At 47.7% G+C, this 17,752-nt stretch overlaps 1 protein-coding gene across 1 annotated transcript; it reads left to right on the plus strand.

The window, feature by feature from the left end:
- The first annotated feature begins 10,062 nt into the window (after nt 1-10,062).
- On the plus strand, nt 10,063-11,977 carry LOC123066413 (uncharacterized). The gene has a single exon (XM_044489501.1). The coding sequence runs from the start codon at nt 10,203-10,205 to the stop codon at nt 11,727-11,729; it is 1,527 nt and encodes a 508-aa protein (XP_044345436.1). The 5' UTR covers nt 10,063-10,202; the 3' UTR covers nt 11,730-11,977.
- The last annotated feature ends 5,775 nt before the right edge of the window (nt 11,978-17,752 follow it).

The following is a 17,752-nucleotide window of genomic DNA, read 5'->3' on the forward strand; positions in this document are numbered from 1 at the left end:
CTCCTCGTGGTCGGACTCTTCTCCTTCTCTATGTTGATGACATGATCATCAATGGTGACGACTCTGATTACATTGCCTTTGTTAAGGCTCGCCTTCGCGACCAGTTTCTCATGACTAGTCTTGGTCCACTTCGCTATTTTCTTGGGATTGAGATCTCGACCTCTGATGGCTTCTACATCACCCAAGAAAAATATATTCAGGACCTTCTTGCTCGCATTGCTCTCGGTGACGAGCGCACAGTTGTGACTCCCATGGAGCTCAACATTCAGCTTCGTGCCTCTAATGGTGACCCTCTCCCTAATCCCACTCGCTATCGTTACCTTGTTGGCAGTCTTGTTACGCGTCCTGACATCTCCTATCCCGTCCACATTCTGAGTCAGTTCGTTTCAGCCCCCACCTCTGTCCACTATAGCCATCTCCTCCATGTTCTACGGTATCTTCATGGAACGATCTCTCAGCGCCTTTTCTTTCCCCGCTCCAGCTCTCTTGAGCTCCAGGCCTACTCTGATGCTACTTGGTCTAGTGATCCCTCTGATCGACGCTCGCTGTCTGCTTATTGTGTCTTTCTTGGTGGCTCTCTTATTGCCTGGAAGACCAAGAAACAGACTGCGGTTTCTCGCTCGAGTACAGAGGCTGAGTTGCGAGCCATGGCTATGCTGACGGCTGAGGTGATCTGGTTACGATGGCTACTTGAGGATTTTGGTGTGTCTGCTACTACCTCGACTCCCTTATTATCAGACAGTACTGGCGCTATCAGTATTGCGCGTGACCCGGTGAAGCATGAGCTCACCAAGCACATCGGTGTGGATGCCCACTTTGTGCATGCTGCTGTGCAGGATCAGACTCTCGCTCTTCACTATGTGCCCTCTGAGTTACAGTTGGCGGACTTCTTCACGAAGGCTCAGACTCGCGCGCAGCATAGTTTTCTTCTCTCCAAACTCAGTGTTGTTGATCCACCATGAGTTTGAGGGGGGGTGTTAGATATGTACACTACCGGACTCGCGGGCTATGCCTACGGCCCAGGGCCGTCGGCATAGGTCATCTGCCGTCGGCATAGATCTATGCCTACGGCTGCCGTCGGCATAGCGCCGTCGGTGTAGATCACGTCAGCGTAGATGTGTCAGACCGTCGGCGTAGTATAGCCGTCGGCATAGGTCCGTATGCCGACGGCCGTGGGACAACCGTCGCCATAGTTTAGCCGTCGGCGTTGTTTTCCGTCTGACGGCAACGGACGGCGCCGTCAAAAGCGCTAGCGAACCAGGGGAAGACACATGGCGCAGGTATGCCGACGGCTGGAAATCTATGCCGACGGCCTAGCCGTCGGCACACCTGCGCCACGTGTCGTCCTCTGGCTTCTCCTGGCGGCAGGGATATGCCTACGGCAAAGCCGTCGGCATAGACATCTATGCCGACGGTTTTGCCGTAGGCATATCCCTGCCACGTGGCGCGCCCTGGTTGCTCCTGGGCTATGCCGAGGGCAATGCCGTCGGCATACTTGCTGACCAGAAGCCAAAAAAATTATACTAGCCAAAAAGGCTAGTAATTTCATAGTTGATACATTAGCCAAAAAGGCCAGGGTTGGTCATGTTATAGCCCAATAATAATCCTCATGAATATACAAGTTACACAAGAAAAAACGTTGTTTGTCCGCTCAGTATAGTACTAGTGTTTGGTAGAGCTCATATACAAGGGTATGAGCAATACAACAATGTCTGGAATGGACATGCAGGAATATAACAACATAGCCCACAGCAAAGGGCACAGGGTATAGAATCATAACATAGTTTTTCCACTAGGTACAGAGTAGGTATTTAAACTGGACACAAATAGCTCCTGTGATGATTTAGTAGATACAGAGTAGGAGTATGTAGGACTTGATCATGAGGTAATATGAAAATCAACTAAACAAAGCAAAAAGGTATTTTGGAGCATCTTGAACTCCTTGACAAATAGACCGAGTGCTAATTAAGGAACATGTCAGTGTACACATATGGTTCATGTGATGCTGGTTGTAAGCAAAGAAGAGGAGTTGACCAATGCTAAAATGTTAAACTCCCTAAAAGAGAAAGGCATGTTCTCTGAAAGCACATACATAGTTCTAATCTAGACGTAACTGTAAGTCAAAATCGAAAGTCTAGATCAGATTGCATACATAACGATAAAACTGAATTACACACACAAAAGATTCAGATTTTTTTTGTGGCAACAAGGAAGCAAGCAAACTAATTGGCAAACAATGCAGCAATGTCCAGGTGATTGCGTACTAGTATCTGACAGCAATAGCACCAAGTTAAATTCAGTCAAGCGTGTAAGTAGATTCAGACCAGCAGCATACCAAGCAAAAAAAATCAGATTTCAAACAGGCTAGCTAGCTATAATTTGATGCAATCCTGATGGTACAAACATGCTAGCTAGATTAAACACCAACAATTAACATAGCCTAGCTGCAGTAACTAACAAGGCCATTATAAATTATTAGCATGCATGATCTGCAGTACTAGGAGGCTGAATCAATGCACATCACAGTAACCACAAATGGGGTCTAATACAAGAGCAGAATTTAACAAGTGTGCTGCTCCAAATCATCATTACTTGTAAATAGGAATGATCTTTTCCATGACACAGGCACGGCAAGCACAAACAAAATCACCCATGCACATGAAACAGAGCAAGGTACTAATATAGCAGCACAAGAGAGGGAGCTAGAGGTAGGAGACGGATTCACATGAGAGGAGGTTGTAGTCGATGGCGCACACAACCACAGTCGCCGTCACGCGGTAGAGGAGGTTGTAGCTGAGTTGGACCATGTGTGGGGCGTCGTCGTGCCGGTGGATGCCCTGGTTGTCGTCATCGTCAACGGAGGATGCCTGCTGCTCCGAATCTAACAAACAAGTAAGAGCTAGTGTTGTTGATCTAGTACAGAAATTAAGCAAGCTAGTATAGGAGACACACATGCTGCTAGTATCTACAGAAAGCAATCAAGTTGCCTGTGTGTGTGTGTGCTTGGGCTCTAAAACTAACAGAGCATGCTAGCGTCAACAGAATCAATCACAAGGTTATTTTGTTGTTGTTGCTAGCACTGCTAGCTGTATGTGTTGGTCCATCCATCCATGGACCTAACTAATGTTGTTGTATCTCTAAACGAAGTGCAACAACACAAGAAGAAGAACTAAAACTGTGGAGCACATGTGTACCTATACTCATCCATGTCAAACTGTACCAAACCATCCATACATTGCCAGATTGATAATTGCACGTAATCAGGAATTAAAGTTCACACCTAAATAAAATACATAAACAGCAAGGAATATAAATTGTTGGTCTCGTTTATATATCCATACTTGTTGGTCTCGTTTATTAATGTACCTCCTCCGTCCATAATAATAATATAAGAGCATTTTTTGACACTAGTGTGGTTTCAGAAACACTCTTATATTATGGGTCAGAGGCAGTACAATCTAGTCTAGTAAATCACATCTAATTTAACATGTAGCTTACCAGTAAAGCCAAGATAGCAAAGAGCTTTGCTCCTCGCGTGCTGATACTCCTTTCCCCATTTTCTTTTTTGCCAAAACTACTGTACTGTACATGAGGACGAATGAGTCAACCAACCGAACAAACAGGCCACAATCAATCAATATATATAAATAAAAATTACAGTAGCTAGACCCCTTGGACAAAAGCTTTCTGGACATTTTAAACAAGAAAGATAGCGATTTCGTTCTGCATCAAAGTGGTTCGACCACGAACTGCCAGATTACATACAGCAAAAAAGATGAGTCTTTTTCCTCATGTAGTCTCCTCAAATTAAAACTCCATAAATTTGCTGCTAGAGTTACAGGTTTATAGTTTAGATTGATGAGGGCACCTCCGTGCTTGCACTGAACATGCCAAACAGAGCATGTGCGTGTGGTTTCGAGTTGAAGATGCCAAACAAATCTGAACCTCCTCCCCGAGGAGATGGAGGTGGAGGATTTGCAGCAGCAATAGTGAGCAGAGGAAGGAGGCGGAAGAGATGGAGGTGCTACCTGCCAAGCTGGGTCGTTGTGGCCGTGCTTGAGCTCGGCAGGCCCCGCCTCCTTGAGTAGGACAGGGCCGCCAGCTAGGTCCGCCCCTCGTCCTCTGCCTCCTCGAGCAGGAAGGACGGTGCCCTCCTGCCGTCGTCGCCGTCCAGACCACTCCAAGGTGACCTGCAACAAGGGAAGGAAAGGAGGAGGTGAGGTGGGGGTGGATTCGGGCAAGGAAAGAGGGGAAGGACATACCTGCGCCACACCGGTAACGGATCCGTCGAGCTCTGGCCTCGCCATCACCGGATGTGCCTGATTCCGGCGATGTTAGGGGTGGCGGCCGAAACCCTAGCTAGCCATGGGGACGGCGGAGGGCGTGAGCGCCGATTCTGGATGGGGCGGAAGGTGGAGCGGACCTAGGGGAGCTCGGGGGCGTGCTGCGCGCCGCTGGAGCTCACCGGAACTGGCCGGCGTGGGTGGTGGCGGCGGCGAGGGAGAGAGATTCGTGGGGGGGGGGAGAGGAGTCGCGAGAGACAGAGAGGTTCGATTCGTGGGGAGAGAGCGAGGTAGGGGTCGGGTGGGATCGTTTATCTTTTTCTTTTTTTTCCTTTCCTCTAGATGGATGGATGGATGGATGTGAGGTGGACAGCTAGATGGATAGATGGATGGATATGCGCCACGTCATCGATCCGTGGCACAAATGTTTCCACCAATAGGAACCAATCTCATACAATTGTGTTCTTTCTCTTTTGTTTTTCTTCTAATTTCTTCTACCATCTTGGACCGACCGAGGACGATCCGTGAGGGGAGAGGAGGGCGGCGAGGAGGAGATGGTGAGGTGAGGTGGGGAGGGAATGGATCGAGGAATGGTGCGTTCGGTATGACGACTATGCGGGAAATTGCAGATCTGCACGGCGGCCACCTGAAATGATGTCCAGAAGTGGTTTTGTCAAATCATATATGATTTCTTTGTGGTATGTGTAGGCCTAGTGCAACCCAAGGAGGGGCGGACCCCACCACAGGGAGGGGAATGTACCTCGGCGGCATGCCGGATCCAGCTGTTAAAATCAAACAAAAATCATACGATGCAGGAAATACTCGGGACCTGGCACGGTGTCGTCATATGGCCCTTGTAGAGTATGGTGAAATTTTGAGCACGTTTCGCAGAAGCCTGACCGGAGGTTGCTTGTAAACTACACCATCTCTGAGGTAGTATCTAGCTATTGAGAGAGAACGTGTCCGATTTGTGAAGGAAGTGTGTTGCCCGTTGCTCCGTTGACCTCGAAACTTCTCGTGCTCTCAATATTGAGACATTTACTGCATCCATAGGGTTTCAATGCGGGAAATTGCAGATCTGCACGGCGGCCACCTGAAATGATGTCCAGAGGTGGTTTGTCAAATCATATATGATGTCTTTGCGGTATGTGTAAGCCTAGTGCAACCCAAGGAGGGGCATGCCCCACCACAGGGAGGTGAATGTACCTTGGCGGCATGCCGGATCCAGCCGTTAAAATCAAACAAAAATCACATGATGCTGGAAATACTTGGGACCTGGCACAGTGTCGTCATATGGTCCTTGTAGGGTGTGGTGAAATTTTGAGCACGTTTCGCAGAAGCCTGGCTGGAGGTCGCTTGTAAACTACACCATCTCCGGGGTAGTATTTGGCTATCAAGAGAGAACGTGTCCGGTTTGTGAAGGAAGTGTGTTGCCCGTTGTTCTGCTGACCTCAAAAGTTCTCGTGCTCTCAGAGGGGGCCATTGCATGACATGTGCCAGGATATGGCATTTTTCGGGCCCGCTTGCAATATTTGAGACATTTAGTGCACCCATAGGGTTTTAATGCAAGAAATTGGAGATATGCATGGCACCACACCCCCGAGCTGCGTATTGCCTCTTCGGAGCCCCGCGCTAGGTGTTTGAAGTTGCCACCACACTTCGTGGCATGTAAGAGGACCCATCACAAGATTTGGTGGCATAGCTAGCCCCCGAAGGCCACCGACCACACTTGTAGACACGCGAAGAACAATCCGTACATATGCAGATGTATCTATGGTCTATGTGGCATGCCAGCGGGGCCAGGGCCCACTGTCAGCCAATGTCACATTGTAGATACGCAGAGAAGCCCTTTGACCAATGGACTTCTCCACCTCGTTGTGATGGGTTCAGCCCATGTGAAGTCTCTAGAACAAGGTCCGGGCCCTACCCGCCACAAGATTCCCTCTACGTCAACCCGACGCAGACGTTTCCCCCCTCCAAGTGTCGGCGGTAGCTCCGTCCGTGAAGGGGGTCACACTTCGGAGCCCAGCGTTAGGTGTTTGAAGTTGCCACCACACTTTATGGCATGTAAGAGGACCCATCACAAGATTTGGTGGCATAGCTAGCCCCCGAAGGCCACCGACCACACTCGTAGACACGCGAAGAACGAACCGTACATATGCAGATGTATCTATGGCCTATGTGGCATGCCAGCGTGGCCAGGGCCCACTGTCAGCCAATGTCACATTGTAGATATGCAGAGAAGCCCTTTGACCAATGGACTTCTCCACCTCGTTGTGATGGGGTCAGCCTATGTGAAGACTCCAGAACAAGGTCTGAGCCCTACCCACCACAAGATTCCCTCTACGTCAACCCGACGCAGACGTTTCCCCCCTCCAAGTGTCGACGGTAGCGCCGTCCGTGAAGGGGGTCACACTTCGGAGCCCGCGCTAGGTGTTTGAAGTTGCCACCATACTTCGTGGCATGTAAGAGGACCCATCACAAGATTTGGTGGCATAGCTAGCCCCAAAGGCCACCGACCACACTCGTAGACACGCGAAGAACCATCCGTACATATGCAGATGTATCTATGGCCTATGTGGCATGCCAGCGTGGCCAGGGCCCACTGTCAGCCAATGTCACATTGCAGATATGCAGATAAGCCCTTGCATTTTTTATTTATGTTATATATAAACGCCTAAAATAAAATTAAAGAAAAATAGATGGTGGGGTTTCGAACCTGTGGACTGTGTAAGGGAAGGTGGACAACCACAAGAGGGATGATGATTCATGTTTAAGTAACATGACTAATTTGTATATCATATAATATGGACCAAAAAGTATTTTTTTAACTGTCACACAAAAAAGGGAGCATCGTGCCTCGACCATGTGACCTTGTGGTCAACATTAACTAAGATTACCACTAGGCTACAACAACACAACATGTCTAGATGGGATAAACATTTTTCATGTTGCTATTCCTTCTTGTTCTATGTAAGAAAATAAATTATATTCTTGTGTTTGCGACAATTGAAAAATATGTCTTACAGAAAAATAGGTACGCGACATTAAAAAAATAAACATCATAAAACACATTTGTGTAATTAAAACAACCATATGTTGCATTTTAAAAATGTTCAGGCATTCGAAAAACTATTGATGACATTTTTAAAAATGTTTATACAATGTGAAAAATTGTTAGCGTTGTTTAAAAAAATGTGTCGTACAATCCAAAAAAGTTTATCCACTTATTTGAATAAAGTTTCAAAAACTTGTATTTGAGAACATGTTAATCGTATGTTTAAAAATTATTAAATGTGCTAGAAATTTAGTATTTTTAAAAAAATTGTAAGTATAATTAACATTGTTCCAAATATGAGTTTTGAAACTTTTTTGAAATACGTGTTAGACATTTTCGGATGGTACGGAACATTTTTAAACTACCTGAAATTTTTTGTACATTGCGTAAACATTTAAAAAATATCATTAACAATATTTCAAAATGCCTGAACATTTTTAAAATGCAACATATGTTTTTTTAATTACACAAATGTGTTTTACAATGTTTATTTTTTCAGAATCACATACTTATTTTTTGTAACACAGAAACATTTTTGGCGCTTATAATACATAAATAAAAAACAGATTTAAATTAATCACTTTTAAAATAAAAACAATTTAAAAGATAAAAAACAGATAATATATATGCCTACGGCAAGGCCGTCGGCATAGTATTGCCATGTGGCAGTTCCAAAAAAAACCCAGATAAAACATATGCCGACGGCCGCCGTGAGGGCCGTCGGCATATATTTGACAGTGTTAGGCTGCCGTCTGAGGCCGGGCCACCAGGGCCACCTATATGCCGACGGCCACACTTTACCGACGGCTGCTGTCGGCATAGTCAGAGATATGCCGACGGCTTTTCTATGCCTACGGCTGCCGTCGGCATAGTCTGAGGTATGCCGACGGCCTTTCTACGCCTACGGTTTTCCCTAGGCCGCCGGCATAGCTCCGTCTATGCCGACGGCCCCGACAAAAGGCCGTCGGCATAGAGTAGGCCGTCGGGGTAGCCAATTATTCCGGTAGTGGTATAGCCCTTTTCGGTTTATCTCCATTGTATAAGGGGTCTCTTGTACTTTACCTTACACATGTATATGTATTGGCCTTTGGCCCTCCTGTGAATGCAGTTGCCCATTATCCAACACTGCTGAATTACTGCACAAAAGCATCTTCAGAGTATATCAATAGAAGCATCTCCAGGAAGGGTGCCCAAGTTACTGCACAAAAGCTAAAGAGAACAAATAAATAAATAAATAAAGAAGAGGGCACAGGCATTGTGCAGATGAGAATCCAATGTCCAGACTGGATCGTGCAGAACTGTTGGATATACCAGATCCACTGTCATCTATATTAAGCGCCGTGATGGTTTGACAACAGATAGGGAATCTGCTGGACTATAACAATTAAAAAATGATCCCAACTAGCTAGCTAGCAACTGAAAGTCTGCACAAGAAACCTTAATGGCAGGTGTACCTTTTTGGAATTTAAACAGGGCTGATGATTCTTTCATGTTCTCTAGACACCGTTGAAAGTTTCAGTATATTGACTTGTAACTGTACCTGTGTCGGCGCGTTTTGCAGCTTCCGCTGCAACTAACATGGTATCATGAGAGAAAGAGATAGGGCGACTCAATCAGTCCGTCTTCTTTCTAATAAGATGCATGAACCAGTTCTACTACATTCTGTACTTGTTGCTAGTAACTTCAAATCTGCTTTTCGTTGAAAACAAACCAGTGTTAAACTCTGACAGGAACAGCAAGAAACTACAGGTTTTTCTTTTCATACAAAGCGAACAATTTCTCCGGGTTACAAGTTGGAACTTTGCAAGTTACAAGTTACAAGTTGCCAGGAACTTGAAAGGGAAATAAGAAAACACATGCAGATGATATACCTGCTGCAAGTTGCCAATAAAAGGCAAAACTATATCCAGAATGAAAATAGACAAAAAGGACTAGAGTAATATATAGAGGTCGTGGTGTGCGTCATTTAGCGCACACGATTTTTGCTGCGAATAAAAATGTGTTGAGGTTCAGAAGGAGACCAAACATGCCAGCACGGGTGAGCAGTGCAGAGATCACGGCCGCTAGCCATTTCTGCACAGGTGAGCTGATCTACGCGGCATCAGACGTGCGTCAAGATGCGTGCGGCGGTGAAGAGGCATTCGCTGGGGTTGGCCTCACAGGGAACGTCAGCCAGATAACATTTCCGTTATTAATAAGTTGTAAGTAACAAGCTTCAGCAAAAAAATATTAATAGTTACTCCCTCCGTCCGAAAATACTTGTCATCAAAATGGACAAAAAAGGATGTATCTAAAACTAAAATACATCTAGATACATCCCCTTTTATTCGTTTTGATGACAAGTATTTTCGGGCGGAGGGAGTACAAGACAAAATGCCACAACCGATAAAAATAGGAGAAAATGCCTACAAATATCCTAGTGTTGAACCGTCATCTAAATTGGTACTCTCTCTGTCTGAAAAAGCTTGTCCGAAACTTGTTTCTTAAATGAATGATTCATATGAGGAACAAACTTTTTTAAACGAAGGGAGCAGTACGTAGCCGGTGCTATAGGACATGCATTGCTACCAAGCAATTTGGAGGCTTTATTTTGTTGTTGTTCTTGAACACAGCAATATAATTTGGAGGTTAGTGCACATGATGGACAGTTGGCTGAACCCGCTTGCATGCCTGTGATAGTAGTAGTGTCTGCTGTCGAGGACCACGTCCATGACCCGCCAAATTGACGGCCTGGTTCTGGTTGGCCGAAGAATTTTCAGTGTGGATGCTGCACGGCTGTTTCTGTGAAATTCTCCAAGTCAGGTTTACATACCATAATTCTCCAGATGAACACGGAGCGATGACCCAACCAAAAATTCACAATGAGCGCAACCTCTGAGCTGAGCATCAGAAACGATGGCCACCTCATTGACATCGCTCCAAGTCCAACCACTGGCATCAATCAGAGCGGCCGCGGAGGCGAGATCCACACGGAATGGCTGCGGGAGCTGACCTCGGCGTCACGGAGCGCCGCCGTCCTGAACGACCTCGTCGGCCGAACGCCGATGCTGTGGTACCTCGACGAGCGCGCGGCCACCATCCTCCGGCCGCGCTCCCGGCGCGCCGACCTGAAGGCGCTACACGCGGTGCGCGCGGTGGCCATCGGCCCGTACCACCGCGGCGACCGTGGCCTCGCCTTCGACGACGAGGCCAAGCTGCCGTTCCTGCGGTACCTGCAGGACCAGTGCGGGCTCGACGTCGAGCAGTACGTCGCGGCGCTCGGGGCGGCGCGCGGCTGCTTCCGCGACGAGTTCGCGGACGACGCGGACGCGGTCGCCGCGGATTGGCTCCGGGACGAGGAGAAGTTCGTGAAGATGCTCCTCCTCGACAGCAGCTTCCTCCTCGTCTTCAGCCTCATGTTCGGCAAGGCCGGCGGTTGGGGGGAACGGGCGGCGGCGCTCGTGGTCACCAGGGAGCGATTCGTACTGTACACGGCCGTGGCGCAGTACGCCGACGAGATCAAGCTCGATCTGCTCGTGCTGGAGAACCAGATCCCCTTCGCCGTCGTCAAGCTGCTCGCCGCCTCTTGCCGCGGCCTGAAGCTCCGCTCCGTCGAGGAGCTGATGCTCGGCTGCTTCGACTGCATCTGCCCGACCAGGGCGCGCGGCAAGGTCGACTTGTTGCTCCGGGAGACGACGGACGCGAAATTCTATCACATCCTACACCTCTTCCACTGGTCGCGCGTCCCGGAGAACAAGTACGGCGTCCTCTCGGTGCCACTGAAGCTTCTCGAGGCCAAGGAGGAATCGGATCAGTCGGGGTGGATCATGCCTTGCGCCAGAGAGCTGCATCGGGCGGCGGTGTGGTTCCGGAAGCCCTCTCTGGACGGGGCGGAGAGGCACGGCGGGGACCTCAACATGGAGTTCCGGAGCGCGGCGGCGAGCCCGATGGCGGTGATGACCATCCCCAGCTTCCACATCCTCGCCTACACCGCGGCGCTGCTCCATTCCATGCTGGCCTTCGAGAAGCACTTCCACTGGGCGCACGGCGCCTGCGTGACGGTGCACGTCAAGCGCATGGAGGGCCTGATACGGTGCCCGCAGGACGCGGCGCTGCTTCGCCGCCGGTGGATCCTCGGCAGCGTAAAGTGCACGGACGAGGAGGTGGTGGATTTCTTCCGTGACATGGTCTTGGAGGCGGCTGGGGTGCCCATGCCCGAAGAGTACGGCGAGATGATCCGCGCGGTGGCGCGGCACAGGAGGAGGCGGGCGCGCAGATGGTGTGGGGACTTGATACTGCACTTCCTCCCGTCTCCCTGGGTATCCGTCTCGCTCGCCGCCGTGGTTGCGCTCATCATTGTGCCGGCCATGTTGCAGACAATCTACACCATTTTGGGCTACCAAAAGTAGACGATTTCGAGAACCAGCATATAGGAGGATGATTGCTTGGGGCGACGGCCAGCATGGCGGTGGGGGAGGGCGGGGCCGGCGGTAGCTGCTGGCTGCGGGGGATGGAGGCAGGCGGTTGCCCTGGGTCAGCCGGTGGCTGCGTGAGGAAGAAGATGAACACGGCGGGGCGAGCTTGATGAGGAAGATGAATCCGGAGCCGTTGGATGTTTTATGATGTACTCTCTCCGTTTTTTTAGTCCGCATCTAAGATTTGGTCAAAGTCTAACTTCAGACTCTGTAAAGTTTGACTAACTTTATGAAAAAAAATATAACATCTCCAATACTAAAGTTATATGTTATGAAAATTAATTTCATCATGTATCTAATATTATTGATTTCATAGTATGGATGTTGACATTTTTTCCTATAAAGCTAGCCAAAATTTACAAAGTTTGACTTTAACCAAATTTTATACGCAAACTAAAAAAAAGAGGGAGTACTACTAATTGAAAGGTATTTTTTCAGGTAATATACATGACAAATAGCCACTCCAAAAAAGAAAGAGAGTTAGTGATCTCAATGTATATAGAAAGTAGATGATCCCAAATTGCATCACCATTTGTAAACTCACTCCGCGTCACCTCCCGATAGGGCGACTCGGGCGGCACCCAAAAACCTAGCTGCTGCCAGCCCGCACTCCCTCCTCCTCTCCCTCCTCTCGGGGGCCCACGACAGTGGCGGAGGACATCACCTCTCTCCCGTGTCTCTGGGGTTGTGCGCAGTCCCAATTCGTATGGAGACACACCCGATCCGATCTGTGGCGCAGCGGCAAGTCCTGTCCGGGCGGCAGCGCGCCATCTGCCTTTGGATCGTCGACGACAGCGTGGAGGGCCTAGTGGTAGCGTCGGCGGCACCTCGAGTCAATCTGTTCTGCCTGGTGCAGCCGGCGGTGGTGGCCATCTCTTCCGCCAGAGATGGTCGGCCCGTGGCTGGGTGGTCGGATCTCGAGATTCGTCATCCAGTCCCGGCTACGAGTCGGGGAGACATAGTTGCCGGTGAAAACCGAGCCGTTGGCGGGCGATGGCGGCGTTTTGCGCCGTTACCTTGATGAAGGCACCGTCGTGTAACTGTTGTCGACGCACTCGTGCTGCTTCGGGGGAAACCTAGGATCTGGTTTTTCAGATCGGACAATGGCGGTACTACTGTGCCATTTCTCTCTTGGGAGAATCGTTTGTGGAGCAGCGCTGGAAGACAGAGGCATGAGGTGGACCCGCTTCCTCTGCACGGAGCTTCGGTGGAGCTATCAAGTCATGCCTGGCCGACAGGTGCTACGCACGACAGATCTTCCAGAGTCTTCGCGTTTAGACGGACGAGTGCAGGGCGGTGGCGCCTGTTAGAAATATGCCCTAGAGGCAATAATAAAATGGTTATTATTATATTTCCTTGTTCATGATAATTGTCTATTGTTCATGCTATAATTGTATTAATTGGAAACCGTAATACATGTGTGAATACATAGACCACAACATGTCCCTAGTGAGCCTCTAGTTGACTAGCTCGTTGATCAATAGATGGTTATAGTTTCCTGACCATGGACATTGGATGTCATTGATAACAGGATCACATCATTAGGAGAATGATGTGATGGACAAGACCCAATCCTAAGCATAGCACACGATCGTGTAGTTCGTTTGCTAAAAGCTTTTCTAATGTCAAGTATCATTTCCTTAGACCATGAGATTGTGCAACTCCCGGATACCGTAGGAATGCTTTGGGTGTGCCAAACGTCACAACGTAACTGGGTGGCTATAAAGGTGCACTACGGGTATCTCCGAAAGTGTCTGTTGGGTTGGCACGAATCGAGACTGGGATTTGTCACTCCGTGTGACGGAGAGGTATCTCTGGGCCCACTCGGTAATGCATCATCATAATGAGCTCAATGTGACTAAGTAGTTAGTCACGGGATCATGCATTACGGAACGAGTAAAGTGACTTGCCGGTAACGAGATTGAACGAGGTATTGGGATACCGACGATCGAATCTCGGGCAAGTAACGTACCGATTGACAAAGGGAATTGTATACGGGATTGCTTGAATCCTTGACATCGTGGTTCATCCGATGAGATCATCGTGGAACATGTGGGAGCCAACATGGGTATCCAGATCCCGCTGTTGGTTATTGGCCAGAGAGCTGTCTCGGTCATGTCTGCATGATTCCCGAACCCGTAGGGTCTACACACTTAAGGTTCGGTGACGCTAGAGTTGTTATGGGAATTAGTGTGCAGTTACCGAATGTTGTTCGGAGTCCCGGATGAGATCCCGGACGTCACGAGGAGTTCCGGAATGGTCCGGAGGTAAAGATTTATATATGGGAAGTCCTATTTTGGCCACCGGAAAATGTTCGGGATTTTTCGGTATTGTACCGGGAAGGTTCTAGAAGGTTCCGGAGTGGGGCCCACCTGCATGGGGGGACCCACATGAACGTGGGTAGTGGAGGCAAGGCCCCACACCCCTGGTCAAGGCGCACCAAGATCCCCCTTAGAAGGAATAAGATCATATCCTGAAAGGATAAGATCAAGATCCCTAAAAAGGGGGGATAACAATCAGTGGGGAAGGAAATGATGGGATTTCTTTCCTCCCACCTTTGCCAACGCCCCAATGGACTTGGAGGGCAAGAAACCAGCCCCCTCAACCCCTATATATAATGGGGAGGCGCATGGGAGCTTCACCCTTGCCCCTGGCGCAGCCCTCCCCCTCTCAAACTCCACCTCCTCCTCAGTAGTGCTTGGCGAAGCCCTGCCAGAGAACTGCAAGCTCCACCACCACGCCGTCGTGCTGCCGGAGCTCTCCCTCAACTTCTCCTCTCCCCTTGCTGGATCAAGAAGGAGGAGACATCCCCGGGCTGTACGTGTGTTGAACGCGGAGGCGCCGTCCGTTCGACGCTAGATCGGATCTTCCGCGATTTGAATCGCCGCGAGTATGACTCCATCAACCGCGTTCTTGTAATGCTTCCGCTTAGCAACCTTCAAGGGTATGAAGATGCACTCCCTCTCTCTCTTGTTGCTAGAATCTCCATAGATTGATCTTGGTGATGCGTAGAAAATTTTGAATTTCTGCTACGTTCCCCAACAATGGCATCATGAGCTAGGTCTATTGTGTAGATTCTTTGCACGAGTAGAACACAAGTAGTTGTGGGCGTTGATTTGTTCAATATGCTTACCATTACTAGTCTTATCTTGATTTGGCGGCATCATGGGATGAAGCGGTCCGGACCGACCTTACACGTACGCTTACGTGAGACAGGTTCCACCGATTGACATGCACTTGTTGCATAAGGTGGCTAGCGGGTGCCAGTCTCTCCCACTTTAATCGGATCAGATTCGATGAAAAGGGTCCTTATGAAGGGTAAATAGCAATTGGCATATCACTGTTGTGGCTTTTGCGTAGGTAAGAAACGTTCTTCCTAGAAACCCATAGCAGCCATGTAAAACATGCAACAACAATTAGAGGACGTCTAACTTGTTTTTGCAGGGTATGCTATGTGATGTGATATGGCCAAAAGAATGTGATGAATGATATATGTGATGTATGAGATTGATCATGTTCTTGTAATAGGAATCACGACTTGCATGCCGATGAGTATGACAACCGGCAGGAGCCATAGGAGTTGTCTTAATTTATTGTATGACCTGCGTGTCATTGAAAACGCCATGTAATTACTTTACTTTATTGCTAACCGTTAGCCATAGTAGTAGAAGTAATAGTTGGCGAGACAACTTCATGAAGACACGATGATGGAGATCATGGTGTCATGCCGGTGACGAAGGTGATCATGCCGCGCCTCAAAGATGAAGATCAAAGGCGCGAGATGATATTAGCCATATCATGTCACTCTATGATTTGAATGTGATGTTTGTCATGTTTACATTTTATTTTCTTAGAACAACGGTAGCATAAATAAGATGATCCCTCATAAAATTTCAAGAAAGTGTTCCCCCTAACTGTGCACCGTTGTGAAGGTTCGTTGTTTCGAAGCACCACGTGATGATCGGGTGTGATAGATTCTAACGTTCGCATACAACGGGTGTAAGCCAGATTTACACATGCAAAACACTTAGGTTGACTTGACGAGTCTAGCATGTACAGACATGGCCTCGGAACACAAGAGACCGAAAGGTCGAACATGAGTCGTATAGCAGATACGATCAATATGAAGATGTTCACTGATGATGACTAGTCCGTCTCACGTGATGATCGGACACGGCCTAGTTGACTCGGATCATGTATCACTTAGATGACTAGAGGGATGTCTATCTAAGTGGGAGTTCATTAAATAATCAGATGAACTTAATTATCATGAACATAGTCAAATGGTCTTTGCAAATTATGTCGTAGCTTACGCTTTAGTTCTACTGCTTAAGATATGTTCCTAGAGAAAATTTAGTTGAAAGTTGACAGTACCAATTATGCGAACTGGGTCCGTATACTGAGGATTGTCCTCATTGCTGCACAGAAGGCTTATGTCCTTAATGCACCGCTCGATGTGCTGAACCTCGAGCATCGTTTGTGGATGTTGCAAACATCTGACATACACGTTTTGATGACTACGTGATAGTTCAGTGTGTAATGTTAAACGGTTTAGAATTGAGGCACCGAAGACAATTTTGAAATGTAGCAGAACGTATGAGATGTTCCAAGAGCTGAAATTGGGATTTCAGGCTCGTGCCCACGTCAGGAGGTATGAGACCTCCGACAAGTTTTTAACCTGCAAACTAAGGGAGAAAAGCTAAATCATTGAGCATGTGCTCAGATTGTCTGAGTACTACAATCACTTGAATCGAGTGGGAGTTAATCCTCCAGATGAGATAGTGATGGTTCTCCATAGTCACTGCCACCAAGCTATTAGAGCTTCGTGATGAACTATAACATATCAGGGATAAAATGATGATCCTTGAGAAATTCGCGATGTTTGACACCGTGAAAGTAGAAATCAAGTAGGAGCATCAATTGTTGATGGTTAGTGAAACCACTAGTTTCAAGAAGGGCAAGGGCAAGAAGGGATACTTCATGAAATGGCAAATCAGTTGCTGCTCTAGTGAAGAAACCCAAGGTTGAACCAAAACCCGAGACTAAGTGCTTCTGTAATGAGGGGAACGGTCACTGAAGCTGAACTACCCTAGATACGTGGTAGATGAGAAGGCTGGCAAGGTCGACAGAAGTATATTGGATATACATTATATTAATGTGTACTTTACTAGTACTCCTAGTAGCACCATGGTAATAGATACCGGTTCGGTTGCTAAGTGTTAGTAACTCTAAATAAAAGGCTACGGAATAAACGGAGACTAGCTAAAGGCGAGGTGACGATATGTGTTGGAAGTATTTCCAAGGTTGATGTTATCAAACATCGCACGCTCCCTCTACCATCGGGATTGGTGTTAAACCTAAATAATTGTTATTTGGTGTTTGCGTTGAGCATAGACATGATTGGATTATGTTTATCGCAATACGGTTATTCATTTAAGGAGAATAATGGTTACTCTGTTTATTTGAATAATACCTTCAATGGTCTTGCACCTAAAATGAATGGTTTATTGAATCTTGATCGTAGTGATACACATGTTCGTGCCAAAAGAGTAATGATAGTACCACATACTTGTGGCACTGCCATTTGAGTCATATTGGTATAAAACGCATGAAGAAGCTCCATGTTGATGGATCTTTGGACTCACTCGTTTTTGAAAAGATTGAGACATGCGAACCATGTCTATTGGTATATATGCATGAAGAAACTCCATGCAGATGGATCGTTTGGACTCACTTGATTTTGAATCACTTGAGACATGCAAATCATACCACATGGCAAGATGACTGAAAGGCCTCGTTTTCAGTGAGATGGAACAAGAGAGCAACTTGTTGGAAGTAATACATTTGATGTGTGCAATCCAATGAGTGCTGAGGCACGCAGTGAATATCGTTATGCTCTTACTTCACAGATGATTTGAGTAGATTCTAAGTATATTTACTTGATGAAACACAAGTCT

This window comes from Triticum aestivum, chromosome 3B (genome assembly GCF_018294505.1).
Source record: "Triticum aestivum cultivar Chinese Spring chromosome 3B, IWGSC CS RefSeq v2.1, whole genome shotgun sequence".
NCBI classification, from domain to species: domain Eukaryota; kingdom Viridiplantae; phylum Streptophyta; class Magnoliopsida; order Poales; family Poaceae; genus Triticum; species Triticum aestivum.

Bases quoted from the DNA above. Each gene is read 5' to 3' on its own strand.
- LOC123066413 (XM_044489501.1), top strand. From the start codon at position 10,203: ATGAGCGCAACCTCTGAGCTGAGCATCAGAAACGATGGCCACCTCATT.